Source organism: Phasianus colchicus, chromosome 12 (assembly GCF_987193195.1).
Source record: "Phasianus colchicus chromosome 12, bPhaCol1.hap1.1, whole genome shotgun sequence".
NCBI classification, from domain to species: domain Eukaryota; kingdom Metazoa; phylum Chordata; class Aves; order Galliformes; family Phasianidae; genus Phasianus; species Phasianus colchicus.
The window spans coordinates 17,646,457-17,667,877 of record NC_143447.1 but is presented as its reverse complement, the minus strand read 5'-3'; the positions used below and the strand labels follow the sequence as shown (position 1 = coordinate 17,667,877).

The 21,421-nt window shown below is 39.9% G+C and overlaps 1 protein-coding gene across 10 annotated transcripts in view; it reads left to right on the top strand.

Annotated features, from left to right (window-relative positions):
- Window positions 1-21,421, top strand: part of ADAMTS17 (ADAM metallopeptidase with thrombospondin type 1 motif 17) — a 176,864-nt gene that overhangs the window by 16,950 nt on the left and 138,493 nt on the right. For 8 of the 10 annotated variants that reach the window (XM_090149089.1, XM_090149086.1, XM_090149085.1 and 5 more), the window contains 3 exons: window positions 8,224-8,396; window positions 16,889-16,972; window positions 17,544-17,701. In XM_090149089.1, the coding sequence (XP_090005215.1) occupies window positions 8,224-8,396; window positions 16,889-16,972; window positions 17,544-17,701 (415 nt within the window). Of the gene's footprint in view, window positions 1-1,533; window positions 1,650-2,700; window positions 2,762-8,223; window positions 8,397-16,888; window positions 16,973-17,543; window positions 17,702-21,421 lie in introns of those variants that run through there. The other 2 variants (XM_090149091.1, XM_090149090.1) reach the window with 2 other exon arrangements.

Genomic DNA, 21,421 nt, shown 5'->3' with positions numbered 1-21,421 from the left:
ACAAACAGCAGCCTTTTGGAGCAGTCTACTATTCAGAACTGTCCTTTTCCATCACATGTGGCAAGGGAAATTTTATTGTTGATTTGTTCTGGATGAAACCCTCAGCACAAGGACAGCATGGATAATATGGAGCAGGAGGGGCTCCAGGTTTTTCTTCCTCTACTGTCAAGGTGCAAAAAAGATGTACAAATACGTGTAGTTAATGGGTTTCTTCCTTTTCCAGAGCAGCTGCTGAAGTAGAATGTACTGCTCCTTCACTTGGTTCCTGATAAAAATTGATGCTAGTTTCCACTGGAGCTTGATATCTAAACTGGCAGATGCTAATGAGCTTGAGTGTCTGATGTACACCATCCTTCTCTCAGGATGTTTATGGCTATTCCAGTGGTCATTTTGGCTAGGAAGGCAGACAGGTGGCTCCAGGCAGACTAAGATGCATTGCTTACCTTTTAGCTGTCTTTGTTTTTTCCATATTGTCATAAATCATAGCTCAGGCTTGGAGCCAAGAGTTGGGAATTGGAACTCTGCTGGCTCTGCTTCCTGCTGTTTTTTGACTTGTGACCTTCAGCAGATCTCTTGGGATCTTACATGTGAAAACAACTATGTTTGGGCACCTACATATTTGTATGGCCAAGATGGGAACACCTTGTGGAAGGTTTTGCCTCCATTCAGAAGTTCTAAGCTTCCTTTGAGGTAGTTTGTAATTCTGAATCATCAGCTAATATGTGTCCCAAACTGAGTATCCAAGACTGAAAGCATTAAAAATTAAAGATTGTTTGGGCTACAACCTCTAACCTCCTAACTCTCAAGCACCTTCTTTATTTAAAGATTAGATCTACGAAGTGTGAGCTGGCTGAAGTACTGTGAGGCTTTGGCTCTGACAAGTTGATCCTTGAACTGGCAGTTTCTTTCTGTGATCTGTTCTCTGTGTAGTTTGACACGTGTATATATAAGGGATTAAAAATAACTATTACACTGTTTTTCACTTCAGTTTGACCTACAGATCCAACACGTTTATTGGAGATAAACTGCATTCTTTACTGGCTTTTGCATATCACCAGAAATGAATTGACTGGTGTCTGAGGAGGTCTGTGCTACCTCTCTCAAGGTGTAGATGCAATAGTGGGGCCAGGCTGTAAGTGCAGAGCTCCTGGTTTGGTAAACCTGGACTCTTTCACCCTCAGCAGAAGTGATTGAAGTTGAGCTACTATACCTTAGGATTGGTAGGGTTGAAAGTTATGAAAACATTCTTTACAAATGAAGCACGTTTGCTAAAGACTAATTAAAACAAAATAAACCTGGAGGCCAGTGATGCTATTTTTCACAGCATAACTGCAGCCAAGTGTTTTGTAGTCTCTAAAGCCCTGAAAGGAGATTAAGACTGTGCTTTGATTGGTTTCAGATCTGCTAAGTTTAAGTGGTCAAAACTAAGGACTCTGAGTTCACTCTTACTTATATCAGCCCTTGTCATTTGGATCTTAATTATATTTGTGTTACAGGATCTTCCCCCATGGCCTCAGGCAAGTTGGGACCTTTGTGTCTGTCACAAGCAAAGGAAATCAATTCTACTTCAGAGTACAACTAGTAACAGAGCAGATCAAATATAGGAGGAGGAACCGAGCCACAGAGGCTAAGAGGGAGTGACAGAGCAGGTATTTCCATTCCCACTTTAATAGTCTTACCGTTAAACAATGCTCAATGTGCCTGCTTTGTGTAAAATTAGGTTTTCTCTGTTTTACAAGAAATTCCTTTCTTCTAGTTGCTTGAAAAGCCTACAGGGGTGTGCTTTTAAAAAGAGATGAGTGTACGTAGTTGAGGAGGTGGCAGTTCCTGAAGACCTGCTAGTAAGTTGATCCAGTGAGCTGGTAGAGGTCCTAGTGCCAGTCCTGCACTATATTGACCTTTCATGAAAGACAGAGTCCTAACGTGTTGATGACTGTTTTACAGAAGAACAAAGTTTTAACTAATGTGTCTAAGCCACAGGCTAGCTTCAATAACAATCCTTGTAATAAAATCTCCCTGATGTTTTGGATGGAACACAGAGTTCATGACTTCTGTCTCAAATTCTGTCTCTGATGTGTCAGACAAATAGTCATGAATTTGTGATTTGCTATGGAAGTGGTCATGTAAAGAAAAATAATGTTTTTGGGAGATGGATTAGGGAGCGAGTGATCATTCTACTATGCAGTGTGGTTTTTTTTGTTTTTTTTTTTTTCTACTTGTTGATGCATGCTTTTGTCTGCTATTCTATTCAGAAAGAAATTGGGAGTGTATAATCATTTTGTGGCACCGGGCCTTAAAAATAAAGAGGACAGCTGAGGCTGCGTTACAGTTAGCTGTAATTTGAATGAGCAACCATTTCTGTTTCTTGAACTTCCGATATGCTGCTGACACCAGTTAGGTGCTGTAGACCTTGAATCCCAAGTTTTTAGTGGATACATAGGAGTCCAGTGCAGAGGGACAATGCTTTGCTGTAATCAGGCACTGGTGAAAGAGGCTGCATGTTCCCATGGCTGGAAGTAGATTGGGGTGTGCTGGCTGTGGCTGCAACTTCACTAGTGTCTGTTCTTAGTTCCCTTCTTCAGTTCTTGCTGGTGTCCACTGAGAAGTGAATGCCATAAGGAAGTTGTCAAGGAAACAACTGTGTCAAGCAAGGCCCTTGCAGCTGAAGTGTGGTTTCTTTCTTTTTTTTTTTTTCTTTAGGAGATCAGTGTTTTGAAAAGAACCTCTCTATTGTTATATGGATGAAAACTGCAGCTGCAAGGTAACCACTACACAGAGCTTTGGATATAATGCCCACAGGAGCCAGTGGAGGGATGAGTGCCTATGAGTTTTGAGTTGACTTGCATGCTGATTTCACAGGCCTAAGCTGTCCCAAGATCCTGGTTGCTCCTTTAGCTCAGGCTGTGCTAGCACATAATTCTCAGTTGGGCTGACTTCTACAGCAAAGGTTTTGCTCTGCTGGAAGACTCAGAACTCTGATCTGTTTCACATTTGTCTTGCTTCTAACCATAAACAGCTTGATCCTCAAACTGGATAAATCAGGGTACCGATCTGTACAGCTTTTGGGGTGATGCTGTGCTGTCAGTCTTTTCAAGAAGCTGTTCAATAAGACATTTGAAAGTAGCACTGCTGACAGACCCAAACGTGAGGAGTAGTGTGGTTTTTTCCAACTTTTAGCACATTTTTCTTGGTATAGTTTTAATAAATGGTACGTTTTTAATAAATAATAAACATCTTTCGACCTCCCACACTGTGATCTTAATTCAAACTAAGAAAGAAACCTGCTTGTATTCTCGTTAGATTTTGCTTTTACTCTTGGCTGAGATGTAAACGCTACTGATAATCCCCATTTCCCCTCTCACTTCCTTCTTGGTTTCCATTTTACACCTTACCTTTTTGATTTTTAAATGAAATCAAGTCATTGTTATTTTTGAAAATTTATTTTAAATTAGTGCAGTATCTGGATTTAATAGTAGTGTCCAAAACATACATATACAGTATGCTGATCTTTTTCCTGTAAACACAGACTAGATGACTTTTGGGAGGAGACTGAAATTTTGCTTATTTGTAGTATTTGTTGAACTGCATCCAAGAACTATAGCAAGGTGGTTAAAATTACAGAAAGGAAGATAAGGGAGAAATACACATGAAGGGCTAGGAGTGAATATTGTTTTTTTTTCAGAGGAGTCGGAGAAATACTGTTGGAAGGGAGGTAGGAGGAGCAGGAAGGGACTCTGCAGTTACAGCAGAGACATGCCAGAAACCAGACAGCTTTTGGTGTGTAATTGGGAAAGGTCATTTGGGGTGGTTGCTTTGGAATTGTACATCTGCTGGGTTGCCATAAGAAGCACTTGAATGTAAGAAGCTTTTTATTGAGGCTTCAAAATAGCACTGTTGTGCTTATCATGAGAATAGGGGCTATATATACACTTATTTACTTTTCCTGTACTGAGGAATACTTCAGACTGCTGGACTACTGAAGCTGATATGATCTTGTTGCTCTGCAGTTGACTAGTCATGGAAAGGTAGGAGCCTGTGAGGAAAAGCGAGCTTGTGCGGTGTTGCACGCATTTCATGCTGAGGATCCATTCTTCTCCCATCAGCTGACAGTCCTGAATTCTGTGGAATTTTTGGCCAGATAGTCTGTGTAATACACTGTCAAAGTGACAGCTAGAAGAAAATGTCACTTGGGCCTAGTCACGCACAGCATGTATGTGCTGTGCTGTAGATTGGCTGTTTCAGCTGTTATTTCACATGAATTTGTCTGAGCTCTTAAGCAGGGAACACCTGACTCCTAAAATAGTGCACGGTTTGGTTATGTATGCTCCCCTGAATGTAAACTCCTCTGACAGCCTGCTGCCCATGTTTTATGGCCTCTCATGCCTTCGCAATAACACTTAACATCTGCGCCACAAAATTTGTAACATCAATTTGTTCAAATAAAGAATCCACCAAGCATTTAATCCTTGTTTTAATGGTTGATGTTTATTTTAGTTTGGGATTTTGTATACTCGTGGAGCGTTTCTCTGCCCATAGTCCATAAATCACAAAGGGCAGGAGTGAGACTGCTCTCTGTGCTGGTTTGTTTCTGAAATGAGGCTCTAGAGATTTTTATTATTATTATTATTGCTACTTCTGTACAGCTCACTTATCTCAGGTAGGAGTTGCAGATGTGTTTAATGAGGGTTTTTTTTACTGTTTCTCATCTGCTCCTCTTCAAATATCTCTGATACAGAATGCTTTTTGCTGTAAACCTTATCTCTTTTTGTTCTGTTTCTGATTGTTTATCCATGAAATTAGTAGTTTTGTGTTTTGTCCATGCACTTGATTATGCTGGAAAATTGTTTACGTGTGTGGGAGGCAGGAAGATGCAAATAGAGACCACTCAGAAAATAGCTTTCTGTGAATGCAGAAAGGACAAGACTAAAGAAAAGTTACCTTATAAAGAATTTGCAAACTTGAAAGAAGAAAACAAAAAGAGGGGACTTGCGTTTGAGTAGTTTGTGTTGCTTTGCTATACCTCCTAAGTAATGTATCATTAATGGCTACCTGAGCTCTTAGTAGGCTTCTTGGAGTCCACTGCACTTTGCCTGCTTAAGTTCTCAGTAAGGTTGTGGTTAGAGATTGTTAGGGAGAGAATGAGGGTAAGAGTCCAGATTCTTGATGTTAGGTCACTTTGGCTGTGTTTCTAGCTGAGCCTATGAGGTGGTAGTTTTCCACACACAAGTTCTAATCCCTGCCACCCAGTGGAAAGCAGCCAATCCGCAATTTCAAGTAAAATATGCAAAGGGATGGAGTCCAGAGCCTTTGTGTGAACCGAGACTCCCCAGCAATTTGCCAAAGGTCCCTTTGCTGCTGCTTTCCAGAAATCACACTTCAGAGTTTTGTACAGCTGCTTTCTCCAAAGAGGAGCTGAGTGGAATGGGCAAAGCCTTGCCAGTTCCCTCATCTGCCTCTGGAGGAGGGACTGCACCAGGCAGTTGTATGGCGAATGACCATGGCATGACCTTTTCTCCACAGAATGCAAATTGCAGTCTGGCATAGTGGCTTCCTTACAGACAAAGTGGTTTCTTTTCAAAGATAAATTTTTCAAGTGGAAACCGTGAGGGCTCTAAACTTGTTGTCTTCAATTAAAGCATTTTTCATTACATATTCAAGGTTAGGCTGAGACTTACTTGAATGAAGGCCTAGATCCTCATAAGAGCAAGATTCTCTGGAGGGAAGAAATTTATACCAGCTGAAAACAACAGAGAGTTAGCAAAGCAAGAATTTGATGAAGGAATTCTGCTGTTTCCGAGAAGGTTCTGGCCGGCAGCAGCAAGACCCAGAGAGTCAGTGTTCTTACTGGAATCATCTTCTGCTTCTCTGATTTCCAAACCCACCTTGTACCTCCCCATTATTTAAATGATAACCTTGAAAATCCTGTAGCGAAAGATGCAATTCTGCAGAGGGAGGGAGGTATGGGCCCATGAATTGAGTGGAACAGAATGAAAAACAACAACAACCAAAAAGAGCATGGGGGGCTATTTCACAGAAGCTTAAGTCATCTCTGTTTCATACCTGGCAAGTCAAAGGTGTGCTCACCTCTCTTTTTTTCTAATAGTTTGTTTTATTTTTTTGCCTTTCTTGAGTACTTAGAAATATAAAGATTCCCTGTTCTGAGGCAGTTTTGTCTGCAGGCCTTGTGAAAAGAAGCCTTGAAACTTGATAATTTTAATCTTTGATTCTAGCTCTCATTATTTATGAGCACCTCAGGATTTTTTTTTCTTTTTGTCAAGAGGCTCCTGCCTGTCTTGTCTGACCCAGGGGGAACATTTCCAAACCCTTTTTCAAAACATTGAAATCAAATTTCATAGTCGTCGTCTCAGTTTAAAATATATTCCAAGTGTTGACAGCTGATGCCTTGGGCACAAAAGCACGTACAGAGCAATGCTGGAATGACTGATAGGCAACTGAGAACAGGGATGAAATGGGTGTCTGCAAATGTGCCTATTGACAAGTCAGAAAATAGGATAAAAAGAAGACAGCATCCATTTCATCATGGCTTTGGGACACCTACAGCTGGTAGAGGTGGTCAACTTGAATTCCAGGAGGTCTGGGAAACTGTGGATCTGGATGCTAGAGAATCTACCAGGTTGGGAAATTCAAGCAGAATTATGTAAAACAGCTAGTAAATAAGCTGTGGGATTACTGACCTTAGATCAGTGCTCTTTGTGCTGCTTACTAAGAGAAGGTCTCAAAATAAGTCTGCAGAAAACTAAAAAGAGACTAACTGCTTTGGGGAAACAAGCAGCACGTGTAATGAGATGAGGTATCTGTCTGATCATCCAGAATGTTTTATCCTGTGTCACTTTTGTGTTGTCTGTTACCTTTACAGTGTTTCGGGACCTCTTCTATGTTCTGCTACCTTTTTCACTGGACGAAATTAGTGCTAACAGCAGTGTCAGTATCTTATCCATAGTACACTGCAGGCTGGGCAATAAGCAGACAGAATTTCCGTGAAGCCTTGGCTTTTGTATTTTTCTGTAAAATACATTTGTTTTAATGACTTCATTTGCTTTTCTTTCATTTTACAATTGAAAACATGAATACATTTCTTGTGACTGAGATGGAGTTGATACAATTTCAGATCTAAACTTGATTTCTCCTTTGTTCATGTCTCAACTGCTTTGCACATCTGCCTTTGAGCTGTGAAACAGTTCACCTTTCAGTTTAAAACATGACTTACTAATATATTAATCTCTCGTTTTGGAGGAGAGGAGGTTTAACTTAACTGATGTGTTTTAATTTTTGTGTTAGCAGTAGATGACCTAATGCTTTATTTTGCAGACCTTAGCGTGGGTCATACAGATTCTTATAACTTAAGACCAATAAGGATCAGCTCATTTAGAGGTTCCCTGCTTTTAGTATTTGTGCCACAATAAAGAGGCACGTGAGCTCTCTGCACGTAGGTGGCCAATGACTGCAGCTGCTGGTGCTGGTGCTCATGCCAATAGCAACAAATGAGCAAAGAAAGCTTGAAATGGTCTTATCTAGCCTGACCTTCTGCACTTCTGGATTTTATCCAGAGACTTCTGCAGTTGGCCAATAACACACGTTCCAAAACAATCTGACTTAATTATTAAAAAAAAAAAAAGTGATTAGAGCTTTGTCTTTGTCATACTCTGTGTTCTGTTAAATTGCTATGGTAACGCTGGTAGCAAGTTAAAATGAAGCTGATTGAAATACTGACTCCAGGAATATTTTACAACTTCCTTGGCTTAGAACAGCCTGCAAATTCTACAGTGTGTTGCATCCCACACTACACTCTCCTATCCTGAAGTTTTCTTCAGCGGGCTTTTCCTTTTTTAGAGCTTGTAGTGGAATTACATTGTTGTGGAATGTTATTTTTTTCACAAGCAGGACTTCCAATCTCTGAAATTTTTGCAAGTGCCTGACTTCTTGGTTTGAATTGCAGCTAATTCTTTTGTTTTGAATTTTTTTCCCATCCTCTTTCATATTTTCATGAAATCTAGTGATTTCATATGGATCTACACACGAAAAAAGATTTTCCTGCAGTGGAACGTGTAAGTTGCTTATTTTAATCTGCAAATAACTTTTTAATTAAATGTCATTGAAATCTGAATTTGTTTAAGCCTGTTTGATGAAAAGAATATAAACATTTTACTGTGACTTGCCAGCTATAGAATTCCCTGATAACTTTTTTTTTTTTTTTTTTTTTAGAAAAGAAGAGGCAAAAGAAGATGAAATCAACCAGTGACTGGAGGGAGAGAAGAAACGCCATTCGGCTTACCAATGAGTACACGGTAGAAACTTTGGTGGTGGCAGATGCTGATATGGTCCAATACCATGGTGCAGAGGCTGCCCAAAGATTCATCCTCACAGTTATGAATATGGTGAGTATGCACTTTATTGTCAAAAGAAGCAGCAGGAGTAAATGGATTTTACCTAGGGTAGGTTTAAGCTGGCCTTCTTGACGACTGTACTGGGCAACTGTTTTGACTTTAAGGTGGTATGAGGGTTTTATTTTTCTCGTGTTATGTCTCACTTCTCCCTCATCTGTGTGATTTCCCTGTATTTGTCTAATGACATTACAATACGAAAGCTATTTTGAAACTGACCTTGCAATTTTTCATTTGGGAAGCATTGCATGATTATTCAGGAGTGGTGTGTTCTGCCATATTTTTGTACTCCTGTAGTTTACTTTGGAAGAGAGGTTCCCAGAACGGATAAATGATCTCACCTGACATGTTTCTTGTGTTATTCTAGTTTATTACCATCATTTTCTAAAGATTATATTTCCCAGTGTGTATTTGTTGTAAGAGGCAGTCAAATTGTTACTGATGACAAGAGATTTGTATCAATTTACAGCAGACAAACGAGCTTGACTTGAAGTCTTTTAGAGACAGTACCTAGCTCTGAGTTTTACATAATAAAAAATGGCTGCCTCCCTTGCTGTAAACTCAATACCAAACTATCAGCCGATAGGAATTTCAGCTGATTCCATTCTCTTTACCCCTGGACTTGACTTCTTCTGAAGCATGAAGTGTTGCTGCTTGTGCTTCTGAGTAGTCAATGGAGTTGAGCTTTGGAATAATTCTAGAAAGTCTGCAGGAAATCTGCCACGAGTGGCAAGAGCTTTTCAAAGTTCTCAGCACGTATGTAGTGTGGGTGTTAATTTGTTAGCTGTCCTAGAAGTATTCACCCTCAACTTATTGGAAACACAAAATCTCTCACAGTGGATGCTTGCTCATTCGCTTGTTGGCAGTGGCAATGAAAAGATAACTGCCAAATTAGATGTGGATGCTGAAAACTCTGCTTAGAGACAGCAGGGGTCCTTCCAGAGGCACTTGCTCAAGGAAATCTTGAAGTTTGTATGCCTGTGCCCATGCTATTGTAAAATCCAGGAACAGTTCATTCTCCTGACTACAGCTCTGTTGTTGTTCATGAGCAGTAAATTGGCTTGGGGAAAAAAAGAGCTCTTAACAGTAATTGATTGATCATGCTTCCAAGTGAAGAGATGAATGACAGCTGTTCAGTGCCTAGCCCAGCCATGGGACAGCAGAGCTTTTTAAGAGGTCTTATATTTCTTCACCAAGTACTGGGTGTGAGGGAGCCCTCCTGTAGTGAAATACTTTGCTGATTAAGCAAGTATTTTAACTAGTTTTTTCCGTTAATGAGCTGCTTCTCTCTGTCCCTTCCTCTACCTTTTATTTTGCCATATAGCATGCTGTGACAATAGTCACTTAATAGGGCATCATTGCGTTCTTCGATTTAGTTGGATTGGTTTGTAGGAAGTGTCTTCTTTCAGCAAATCCATTCTTGTGACTATCCTTTCAGGTTCTACTGGCTTTCCTGTGTTTAAGGATGTATTTTCTAGGGGCACAAGAGCCTTATTCTTCTCAAAGTCTTTGTCTCCCAAACTTCTAAATTCACATAGTAGCTTTGCAGTGAGCTGACGGGACATAAGTTCATTTCTGAACAAATCAGCTTAAGTCACATTTTTAGCCTGATGCACACTTAGATGTAATGTATGTGTCAGGTCTGAGTTTCTTCCATGTGTCAGATGTTAGGACCTCCTGAGAGGTGATGAATAAACTTTGTTTGCACTGGGAACCCAGGGATTCTCCTGAAATTGGCTCTTTGATGTTTTGTCATTGTGCTGATAAACCATTGCCATTGTGCCTGCCAGTTCTGCTGGGACTCGGACCGTTGTGGCTGAGAAGTCCTGCAGTACATCTTGGCAACATCAGCTTGCTCTTGCTAGGTGTGAGTTTGCATATGAGGATGTGCTGATGGGTTGAAACTTCAAAGCCTGTTTTCTACACTTCAGCCTGTTTGCTGAAACTTAATTTCTAATGGATTTGGCTGATAGACTTGTGAGCTAGGTTTTGATGCTTTCGTGTGAGTTCAGCCCTTTATTAGACACCAGAGAGTGCACGTGGATGAGGAGCGTTGGCTGAGGATACATTTATTTGATATTTCCTAAGGTGCAAAGCCCAACTGAAATGCTTCCCACTGTTAAGTCATTGCTCCTGGGGACTCATCCGTGTGGTTTTTCTGATGTCTAGTAGGATCTGAGTTTGTTTCAGCTTCTCAGCCTTCAAAGAAGCACTGACAGTGTCCTTCACCTATGTGTGCCCACCTGCTTTCCCACACTTGTAGAAGCTCAGTACCTTTCAGGGCTCCTCCTTCCAGAGGAGAGTGGTTGAGGAAGGAGTTGAGAAAGGACAGCAAGCTCAGAAGATACTGAGGAATAATAATTGGCAAACGCGTAGATCACATAATTGCATAAGTCTTTTTTATGATGCTATAAAACAAGATGAAATTTGAGGAAATCAAAGAGAATTTTAGCATTCCATTTGTCAAAATGAAAGCAGATCTTCATGCTATCGAAAGGGGCTGAAAAATAATTTAGAAAATGTATTTTAGGAAGAGAGATGTGGTTTAGGTAAGCCTTGGCTGATCTTTTCTTTCAGCCACGCTCTTTGGGTAGTGCTCGAACGTAGACATGACAAATCTGTGTGTGTCAGCTCCTTGTTTGTAAAATTACAGTTCAAGGAATGTGACAACTGTGTTTCTTTGGGAAAATCCCCCTTGATGCCTTTCTTGATACAGTATCAGTTGTGTTCTATGTAACCATGCAGCAAAGGCCAGTCTGCTGGGGACCTCTGCTTGCTGCCTGCCTCAGTAGATTTCTGTCAGCCTTCTGTGACACTTTAGCTGGGGGACAGGATTTGCCCCATGATATTAGGCAATGCTTATTCAGCTACACTACAGGATGGCGGGCTGCCTCTAAAAGAAACCAGAATGTTAATTTTGGCTTGAAGGCTTGCATTTAAGCAAACAGAACGTTACTGGTCAGGGGTATATTAACTCCTCTCTGTAAGCCATTACATTTACTGTCAAACCACAAAACAAGCATTAAGAGGTCTTATTAATGCTTTTTATATTTATAGACATTTTAAGCAAAGTGACCTGCCTTCAAGTATTTAATATCTATTTATGTTACAAGAATTTCTGAAAGGGAAATCTACAAAAAATTACAAAATACTGTTTTATTGCTCCTTTGGTGAAAGAAAATCTGGGGTCTGGGGGAGATGTGGGCAAGGAGGTGGTGGGAAGAAAAAAAGCAAAACTCATCTGCAATCCGGAAATACCAGGTAGAGCTTCATAGAAGAAATGGTGATGTGTTTCTTAATGATACTCCGCAGTTCTGACCATCTCCCCTGATTAGAGAATAGATTCCCATTATGGCTACTTGTTGTTTCTGAATGTCATTGTAGAGATGCAAGCCCTTCCATTTAATAAACTAATATTTGAAGCTGTATGACAGTTTTTCCCAGGTCACGGAAGGATTTCCCTCTGAAGTACTCTGTCATGTATGAGTGGGAACTGAACCTGAGGCTTCTCTGCCTACAGTTAGGAGACAGTGCATTGTCTCTCTCCTGTTTCTCTGAATCTGCTCACAGAAACTGTATTTTTGGACTAAGTCCAGGAGCAGGTTCTGAAGGATTAGACATGTGCAGTTCTCTTGTAGTTTCATGCTTTTTTTTTTTTTATCTGTGAGAAGTGGCCAATAAGGCTAAAAGGAGATTCTTTGTCCTCTTCAACAGGTATACTGGCCTCTACTGTGGCAGGTCTTCACAAATAGAGCCTTTGGCATAGTAATTTAATAGTTGCTTTATTTGGCCTTGGGATTCTTAGATAAAAGTGTATTTTTGGAGCTTTGGAATAGCTGAACGTGCCTTTTTCTGAGAGAGCAGAGCACACAGGGATGCAGGGATAAGTTACTATAGTATGTGTTAGTTTTCCTGCAGCTGTTCCTAAGCTGTATGATTAGTGTGAAAGCTCTCTGCAGAAGCAAGCAGTAACTTGAAGTTAGTGATCTTTTGGATGCAATTAAGAGGGAAAGTTTTTATGTTATTCTTGAGGAATAATACTGCTTTACTCTCTGAAGCCTTCTTTAACACTCCACAGCTCGTTTTTAGTCTTGGATTTTTCCTGTGAGAGATTTTTCTATGTTGAAGAAGCAGATAAAAACATTTTTATTATGCACGTATTGATAGATTTACATCTCCATGCTCTTGGGGGCTGGCACGTAAAAGAGCTGCTGCTGATAATCAACTCTCTTGTTCTGATCTACAATTTCCATTATTGGAATGGGAATGTAAGGGAATAAGATATGGATATTTGATCACTTTCTACAGATTTCTCTGCAGCAGTCCCAAGATTAAAATATATATATGTATATATATCAACTGTATCTTATAAAGAAAATGAATGTGCTCTTTATAATGTTTAAGAGGAAAATTTGAAAGCTTGGCTTCAGGTAGGTGTTAGAGATCCTATAGTGCTTTTCAAAACAAGTAGAAGACAACTTCAGTAACCCAACTAATGCTCTTGCTGTCCAAATATTGTCCAGCAGCCAATGGAATGAGAAGGCTGGAGCTTGAATGCAAGGCTTGGGGGTGGAGAGGGAGAGAGGGAGGTAGAGGAAAAGGAAAAGGAAGAGGAATGTGGTGGGGGAATTAAAAAAAAAAAAAAAAAAAAAAAGTAATTCACCCTCAGGGTTGTTGTGCTGAACATCTGAAACACATGCGTCTCCCTCCTACCATCCACCTGCAGAGGAAGCTCTTGAGAATTTAAAAAAAAAAAAATTATACTAATGTAGTTGAGTTCCTCTCTTAGCCCAATTCCTCATGTCTGTGTTGCACTTTGTGCATGCTGGGGCAGGTCTGAACTGCTTGTGCTAAAACTGCATTTATTCTGTTCTGTCTGTCAAAACTATAAGGAGAGAAAACTGCAGGAGGAATGCGGATGGAGAAGGAGGAGAAGAAAGGTGACATGGGCTTCATTCTTTTCTCTAGGGCATTCTTTGTAGTAGGGCTGTGTCAGGGAAATATGTACAAAGGGAGATGTCAGATGAGCTTTATTCTCTTTCTGCTGCAACTCTTCTTCCATTGTTCTATTTTCTAAGACTCTACCATGCATGTTTACAAAGTACTTTATCTGGGCTTCATAAAATGGAAATTATACTAATGGTTTACATCCAACAGGGTAACTGGTGCTCGTGACTCTTTCAGCTGCATTGACAATTTTTCATCACATCCTTCGGTCCAGTGAGCAAGAACTTCCCTTTCTGTTCCAGCTGAACTGCTCTCTGGTGCTGCAGTGGTAACCTAAAACAGTGACTTTTTGGCAGAGTTTAGCAAACTGTTAGTGGGTTTCGTGCAGCTGACTTCTGTTCCCAGCTGTCTCATTTAATTAAAAGGTTCTAAAATACCCCAAATACTCTTTATTTTCCCATGGCCACAAGGATGTGATAATGCATTTGCAAGCTTGGGGAAGGGTGGCCCATGGTACTGTGAGTGGGAAGGGAGGTGTCTATGAGTCAGTCTCTATAAATTCATGCTGTCCGTGCAGCAATAAATCTTGAGAACATCTGCACTGGGAAATCTCATTCCTCCTCCCCTGGTACCGATTATCTCAGCCATCTCACATGGTACTGTTAGCTCATGTGCTGATCATAGCCAGTTGGTTGCCTTGTGTGAATAGACTTTAACCTGTTGAATGATTTTCTTGTAGGCTAGGGGAGAAGGACAGAAGGTGGTCATTGCCACGATGGGGTCTGATTTCAAGCAGGAAAGACCTGTGAATTTTAATTTCAAATGGACTCTTGGACTCCATGATAATGCTCACAACCTACCTTGAACAGTCTGATCTGATGTTGTCAATGTGCAGCCAAAATGTCAATGATTCACCTGTACTGAACTTAGTCTTGTACTTCTTTGTCAAGTCATTTAAGGACTGGTCACTTTCTCAATGAGGTTCCTTCTAGTCATAAACACAATGCTTTGAGACAGTTTATATTTTTATTTGTTAGGCAAATAACATCTTGCCAATACACCCAAATTTATTCTTCAGTGATAATGAGCAATTTGTCATTATCAAAGTTTTTAAGTTCAGCACTGTGATGTTAGGCAATTTGCAGTGTATTTATCTGTACATGCATTAAAGTACTGATTTAAAGTATATAGGAACTTGTCTTACTGCACTAAAGCAAACTTTTGTCTCTCCCTTTTAATCCAGTCAAAGCCCATTGACTGAAAGGTCTTGTTCAGCCTCTGAGGCATTTAGAGTAGGGATCGAAAGGAACTAGCTGCCAGATCTCTGATAAGAGAGGCTCTGTCTCTTCCCTAGGTGGCATAATGTTTAAATGCTTCGGTTGTACTGAAGTAGAACAGCCACTTCTACCAGAATCTCTTAATAGAGTAAAAGATGATTGTTCCTACTGCACAGCAAATACCACCATGACTACGGGGCTTCTTTGGCATCCGTTTAAGAAAATCAGCATGTAAAGCTTGAATAAACATGCAAACAAAAGCCTATTTTGCATATGCAGTGACTTTTTTGTTTAGTATCCATTTTTTTTTTGCTACAGCCAACAGTGTCCAGTGCTTCTCCAATCGCTGGTAGATGCAAATACAAATAGAATTAAATTAACTTTTGGATGGAGAAAAGGATGAGAGACTGACAACTTTGGGAATGACAAGATACATTTTCCAGCAATTGGTTTACACTATGCAGGTTCTGTCAGTGAAAACTACCTTTTGAAGTCAGTGGTGTTCGGATCTATCTGTGCAGGGTCTAGAGACAGGCAGCTTATCTCTTTTGATGGAAAGCTCATAGTTCATTAGGCTTACTGATAAGAACTTATCTGCTATACTGCCATTTTATGGCTAGAAACTTTAAAGGATGCTCAGAGCAAGCAGTGAGTAAGCTAGACAAATCAAAAGCATCCATCACAGGATTGTGGCAGATATTCATTAGCCTCTCCAGTGGTGCATGAGAGACTGACTTGATCAGCTCAGTGCCCCACTGACCCACTCAACTGAATGGCCAGCTCTCCATTTACAGATAGGTAAACTGTCAGAGCCCTTCTCTGCAAGCATGAAGTTTACACCCCCCACCCGACTCTCCTCGAGTCAGTAGTGAGAGGCTTCAGCTACTCAACCAACATACCCCTGAGGTAAGTAAATAGTACCAGCACTTGTATGCATTTGTATGCCAACCGCAGGGCAGATAAATGGCTCATTGTGTTCATGCTGAAGGTCAGTGGGTCAAATACTGAGCAGCGTCTGTCTTGAAATCTGTGCCTAAATTATAGGAAACATTTAAGTGTATGATTAAATCCCACTCCAAACACTAAAGTCCTTAAGAACTCTCTTACACTGAACACATTCCTGAGTATTTGCAAAATAGGAAAAATACCAAGTGTTGAAAACATAAGACGTGAACATATTTTGGATATTGAGTGTTTTGTAGGAAGTTAACTGGGTCTTTGTGGCATTTCTAGACAAATGAGACATGAGTAGGAAATGCAACTTACCTGGGGGCCAAGTCTTGTAGCCTCTACTTAGGCTCTCTTCAGTGGTCTTGATTTGATTGATTGAGAAGGGAATGCAGTGTTCATCCAAAAGTTATTATAGGATATTTTAAACCTTTTTAAAATGAACCTCTCATTCATCTTTTTTTTTTTTTGATACAGTCTGATCAATGCATTTGTACACAAAGAAATAGTGAAATAAAATTCCGGCATCAATTCTGGCATCATCTTATGTTCTAATCTATAGAAATGGCATGAAGTATCTGAGCTGGAATGCAAAATCTGGAGAAAGTAGTAAGGTAGTTTCCGGTGCTATTTTTGAATTTCCCGAGGCTTGTGTCATTATGTGCTGCCTTATTACTATTCTCTTCTTATATAAGATATGAAAATAACAGAGGGAAATTGCTTTTCCATTCTATTTCCTGAAGTCTAAAACACACCATTATTTCATCTTGTATTCAGATATCTCTGATATTTAAATGCTGAAGATCCATGTTAGTTGGATCATAATGTATGTCCATGTTCTTGAAACTTTATGTTTAGAGTTCCTTTGAAATATTTCTTTACTTCATTACTTGACAATTCTGTTCTCTCTCATTCAGTCCAATTAAAGGTATTTTTCTTTTTTTTTTTTCAACTAGATTATGGGTTCTTCTTCATCGATTTTGTTTGTTTTCTAATGTTTCTGTCCCTGAATGCTGAATCTAACTCATTAGTCTGTTATAAGTTGGTCAGTTGATGAAGCCAAATGCTATACAGTAGGAACAAATGTACTGTATTTTTGTAAGCTACACTGTAGTGTGTGGAACTGTTAGAGTGGCAATACAATAGCTCTTAAAAATTCTTTATTTTTATTGTAGTGTCACAACCCATTTGGTTTCAGTTTGGGTCAGTATTGTGAAGGAGAAATATCTAACTTCAGTCACAGTTCTTTTAACTGCTACTACATCTTGACATTGTTACTGATGTACTGTAGATGTTTTCTTTGCACTTTAACAGGTGTACAACATGTTTCAACATCAAAGCCTTGGAATTAAAGTCAGCATTCGAGTGACAAAACTAGTTCTACTTCGCAGTCGACCTGTGAGTTCTAATTCATTTTTACCCTCTGCTATAACTGTACTAATATAGTTTTACAGGCAGAGCAGGATCTCTGTCCTGTGTGGGTGGGAAGTATGGGATGTTTGGCCATAGGATCACAAAATGTAACTAGTGTGTGCCATGCTATGCTGGATAGTGTTACAGATGGAAGTACAAGGGACCACAGAAGTGGGAGGAACTGCAGTCCTTTTATGTAGCCTTTCTGAAAAATCTTTGCTTATAGTTATGAGCCAATCTCAGGAGTTAATTGTTAGAAAAACTATACGGCTCTGGTATCAGAAATAAAAATGCCAGATTTAGGAGAGTTTGGAAGCTTGTGACTGCTGCCAGCTGATGGAATTTGTTCTGTATATCAAATGGCAGAGGTCATTGTGGATTACAAAGCTCCTATTTCACTCACTCAGGTGAAGTTGGTTTCGTGCTTTTTCATTTTCTAATTTTTGTGTATTTGATCCTCGTTTTTTTGGTGTTTTTTTTTTTTTATCAGAGGTATAATGATTTTGTAAACACTGTGGTGAATATTTGTTCTTTTGTATCCCTTTCTATACAAAAGGCCAAGTTGTCTATTGGGCATCATGGAGAGAGGTCTCTGGAGAGCTTTTGTCACTGGCAAAATGAAGAATATGGTGGAGCAAAATACCTTGGTAACAACCAGGTTCCTGGTGCGAGGGATGACACCCCTCCTGTGGATGCTGCAGTTTTTGTAACCAGGTATAATGAGGTCAGGTTTATCAGTTTCCTTAAGCAATACTGGCCCATAGTCTGTGCTGGGATCGTCTGGTCCAGCAGTTATCCAAGAAAAAGATCCATCGATGATGATATGTTTGCTGCCTATGTGCTGTTTGGAGAGCTCAGATGCTTCAGGTGAAATGTTTAGTTTGTGTGTACTTAACACTGCTGTGCAAAAGCTTTATCACAGTTGTCTGTATCCTGACTATGACATGCTATCAAGACATGTCTGTAGAACAGGTGATACCTTTTTCTCAGATCAGGTGGTATAAGTGGAAAAGAGGTGAGGTTTAGGAAGACACAAGTCTTCATCCTACAAGAAAGAAGCTGCCAAGTTAAGAATGTGGGTAAAAACAAGCAACTTGAATTTGATTAAGCGTGCATATTGAGTACTCTGAGAGGAGAAGTAGTTGGTACCTCTGAAGCATACAGTGTGTTGGTAGGAAGGAGATGGTGAGGGTGCTATCTCCTTAAGAAAGAGAGAAATGAATACCATAAGCTAAACTAATTTTCTCTTTGCCTTAGGAAATAACCACCTTAACATCCCCCCTCTGTCAATCCTCAAGTCAGTCATTCTTAATTTGTCTGTATGTTTAAAACCTGCTGCATTTATTTCAGGCATGAAACAATCTGTATATGAATGATACAGAAAGTTTCCCTGTACCTGCAGCAGTGCTTACTGATGAAGCAAACATATTGGAGTATGGCCCAGATACAGTAAACAAAAAGAATATCTTTCATGTTAACTTGTAGTCATTTTTCCTGTACTTTCCCTACCTGAACTCAACCTCAGAGTAAAATGCAAATTCCATGTTCCCTTCACTCATTGTAAGCAAATATCTGGTTGTGTAAATTGTGTACTTTGAACTTAAGAATGCATTGTTTCAGAAATGACTACTGAATAATTAAAGTGAGCACAAAAATGTAGTATAAGATGGCTTCTTTATGTGCTTGAAAGACACTACTTCCTACCTCCCTCTTCCCTAGATTGAGACAGGAAATGTTTGTACTGCAGTTAGATATTGCTCACCTGTGTTACTATTTCTTCCCTGCCAACAGCGCAACTAGAAATGCATGCTTTTGCATAAGCTGCTGTTCTGACTGTAATTGTCTCTTGTGTTAACAGTCACATTGCAAACTATCTACTGGATTGTGGTGAGTGTTCAGTAAAATAGCTGGCAAGCAGGACGTGGGGCCAGCTAAGCTCTGAAGGGTGCACCTTCACAGACATGTGCAATCCCCCCAGATCTTTTTCTCTCTATCATATTCACTGTAGTCCAACCCAAGCACCTAAGCAGCTACTTAGCATTTTAGGCAGGGTGAGTGGTTCCTTTGAAGTCAATGGGCTGAACATCCTGGTTATAGTTAAGAATGTGTTTTATTGGATCACAGCCTAAATAAATAACTAACATTTTTGTTGAACTCATCTGGGCATCCAGTTGTCCTGCAGGACAAGTGAGGCATACAGAATCTCTTCTGATGTGTTCTAAGCACTGGATGGAGGGAATGAGTGAAGCATTTCATCTGTGCATTCTGCCTGCAGCTTACAAATTGAATGCATAATGTCATGTTAAATGAGTTTAACTCGGGCATTTGATGAAGAATTGTAGAGATGTTCACTGGGTTCAGTAAATATGCAGCTTTTGTGATGGGAGTAGTTGGAAAACTACAGGTTCAGTTGGGTTAGAAGCTAGGTTTGGATTTTGTGAGAAAGTTCAAGCCAAGGAGCACATTGTTCTGTGTAAGAACAGCATTTCCCTGTTTGATAGGTCACCAGTGCTTGTATCCTTCCTTCTTGCTGTGTCTTGTTATCCTAACCCACCCTGCTTCTGCTGCAAAGAGGATGCTGTGTTCTTGGAAGATTTCTGGCCAAGCAGCCCTATTCCATTGTCAGGGTTTCTACTCTTGGCTTTGGAAGTGTATGTCCCTTGACCTTCTCCAGACTACAACGACCAGTAGGGGATATGGGAGCAAAAGCATGTCCAGTACAAGCAGTAGAATGAGAAAAAGCAGAAGCTGAATTTTCAGCAGCTGCTTTAAGAGTAGGAACAGATTATTTGGGCTCAATCTCTGGAATCAGAGGACTTTCTTCAGTCTTGCTCTGTTCATTTGAAACGCCATGGCATGCTTGGCTTTTGGAACTTCACTTGTAGCTGGTTTTCCCCATGTACTCATTTGTATGCAGAAATAGATGACGACCTTAAGCTGCAGGTAAGGGGAGTACTATATCTGAAATAAGGTGTACTACTGCCCAGTTAGGAGTAAGGTAAACGAGACAGTGGTAAAAATTTCTGAAGGTTTGAATGTAGTGCAGTGGTTTCTAGAATCATCACGCTTCTGTTGTTCAAATTCTCATTTTGAACTTAAAGAAATTCAAATCTCTGGCATTTACAGGTAATACACTTCATATTTTAATGGGCAGCTGACCAGAATAGTTTCTTTCTGCAGAATCTGTATCTTAGTGATCTTAGAAGCATGTTTCATTTAAAACACATTCTCTCTGTTGATCTTCTATTCTTTGCATTCCTCAGAAAATCTTCAGATATTCTGTTGCTCTCCCAACTTCTTGGCCATTTAGGTCAGTCATTAGAGTATAGGTGATAAGGGAGCATAGCAGAGAATCAATCAGCACTGATAAGAACGTAATTCAGAACTGTTACTCAGCAAAGACTTGTGATTTTTTTCTGATGAACTGCTGTAGTTATTCCATTTGCAGCCTGCTTTTTGCCTCTGCATTTCTTCAGCTCTTCACCATCCCATTAAGTGGGCAAGTGAAGCAATTCTGTATGCATTTAGGAAGCTGGGCACGTAGTGCTACTAAATATATGTTTAGGGTAAATTTTTTTACTTTTTGGCAAGGTTTTGCCTGTACCCATTTCCTCTGTCCTTTAACTTTGTGACCCAGCAGGGTTAAACTGGTCAAAAGATATCATTTGAAGGATGCTGATAACTGACTATTAAACAGGATACTTCTCATTCATGCTGCACAGTTCAACTACTGTCCTCCTTTCTTACAGGAAGGACTTGAATTGCAGAATTTAGCTTAGCACAGTTAGGTATTTTTTTCCAGTTCATGTGAGCCAGATGGAAGAGTGACTTTAGGAGGAGTTCTGAGCTTCTTTTCTGGCTCTCTTTATTGAATAAAGCAACTCACTTATTGTCATTTTTTCAAAGGAATTGTTTAATCTTGCTAATGAAAACATACTCCACGATAAAAGTGATAATGACTGAGAATTTCAAAGATCCCTAAGAAGTCAGAACACATGCACTGCTTGATTCAGCCGGTGGCTAGAAGTGGAGAAGAAATTTACTTCACTGCCATAGCATGCGATTTCAGTACATTATCCAAGACTTAGTGTGATTAGGTCTGATCTGGCCTTGGATTTGAATGGCAGCTCCTGGAATAAGTTTTGTTCCAATATAGCTCTGTAAACCATCCTGCTAACATCCTGTAGCATATCCACAGGTGAGACAGATCTTTCTTAATGCCTGTATGGTCTGCAGTCCCTCTCATGATTTTCTAGGAAAGGACTATGAATTTCAATGTGTAGATTTTATTTAGGCAGTATCTTGTCTTTGATAAAAGACTGAGATCCACTGAGCTCACTTGAATGTGCTTTTGTTTGACCAGAGTTTTAAGGTAAAACTTAAACAATAAGTCTAGGTAATTTAAAGCCTAGCATCTTCATGCAAAGCCTTTTA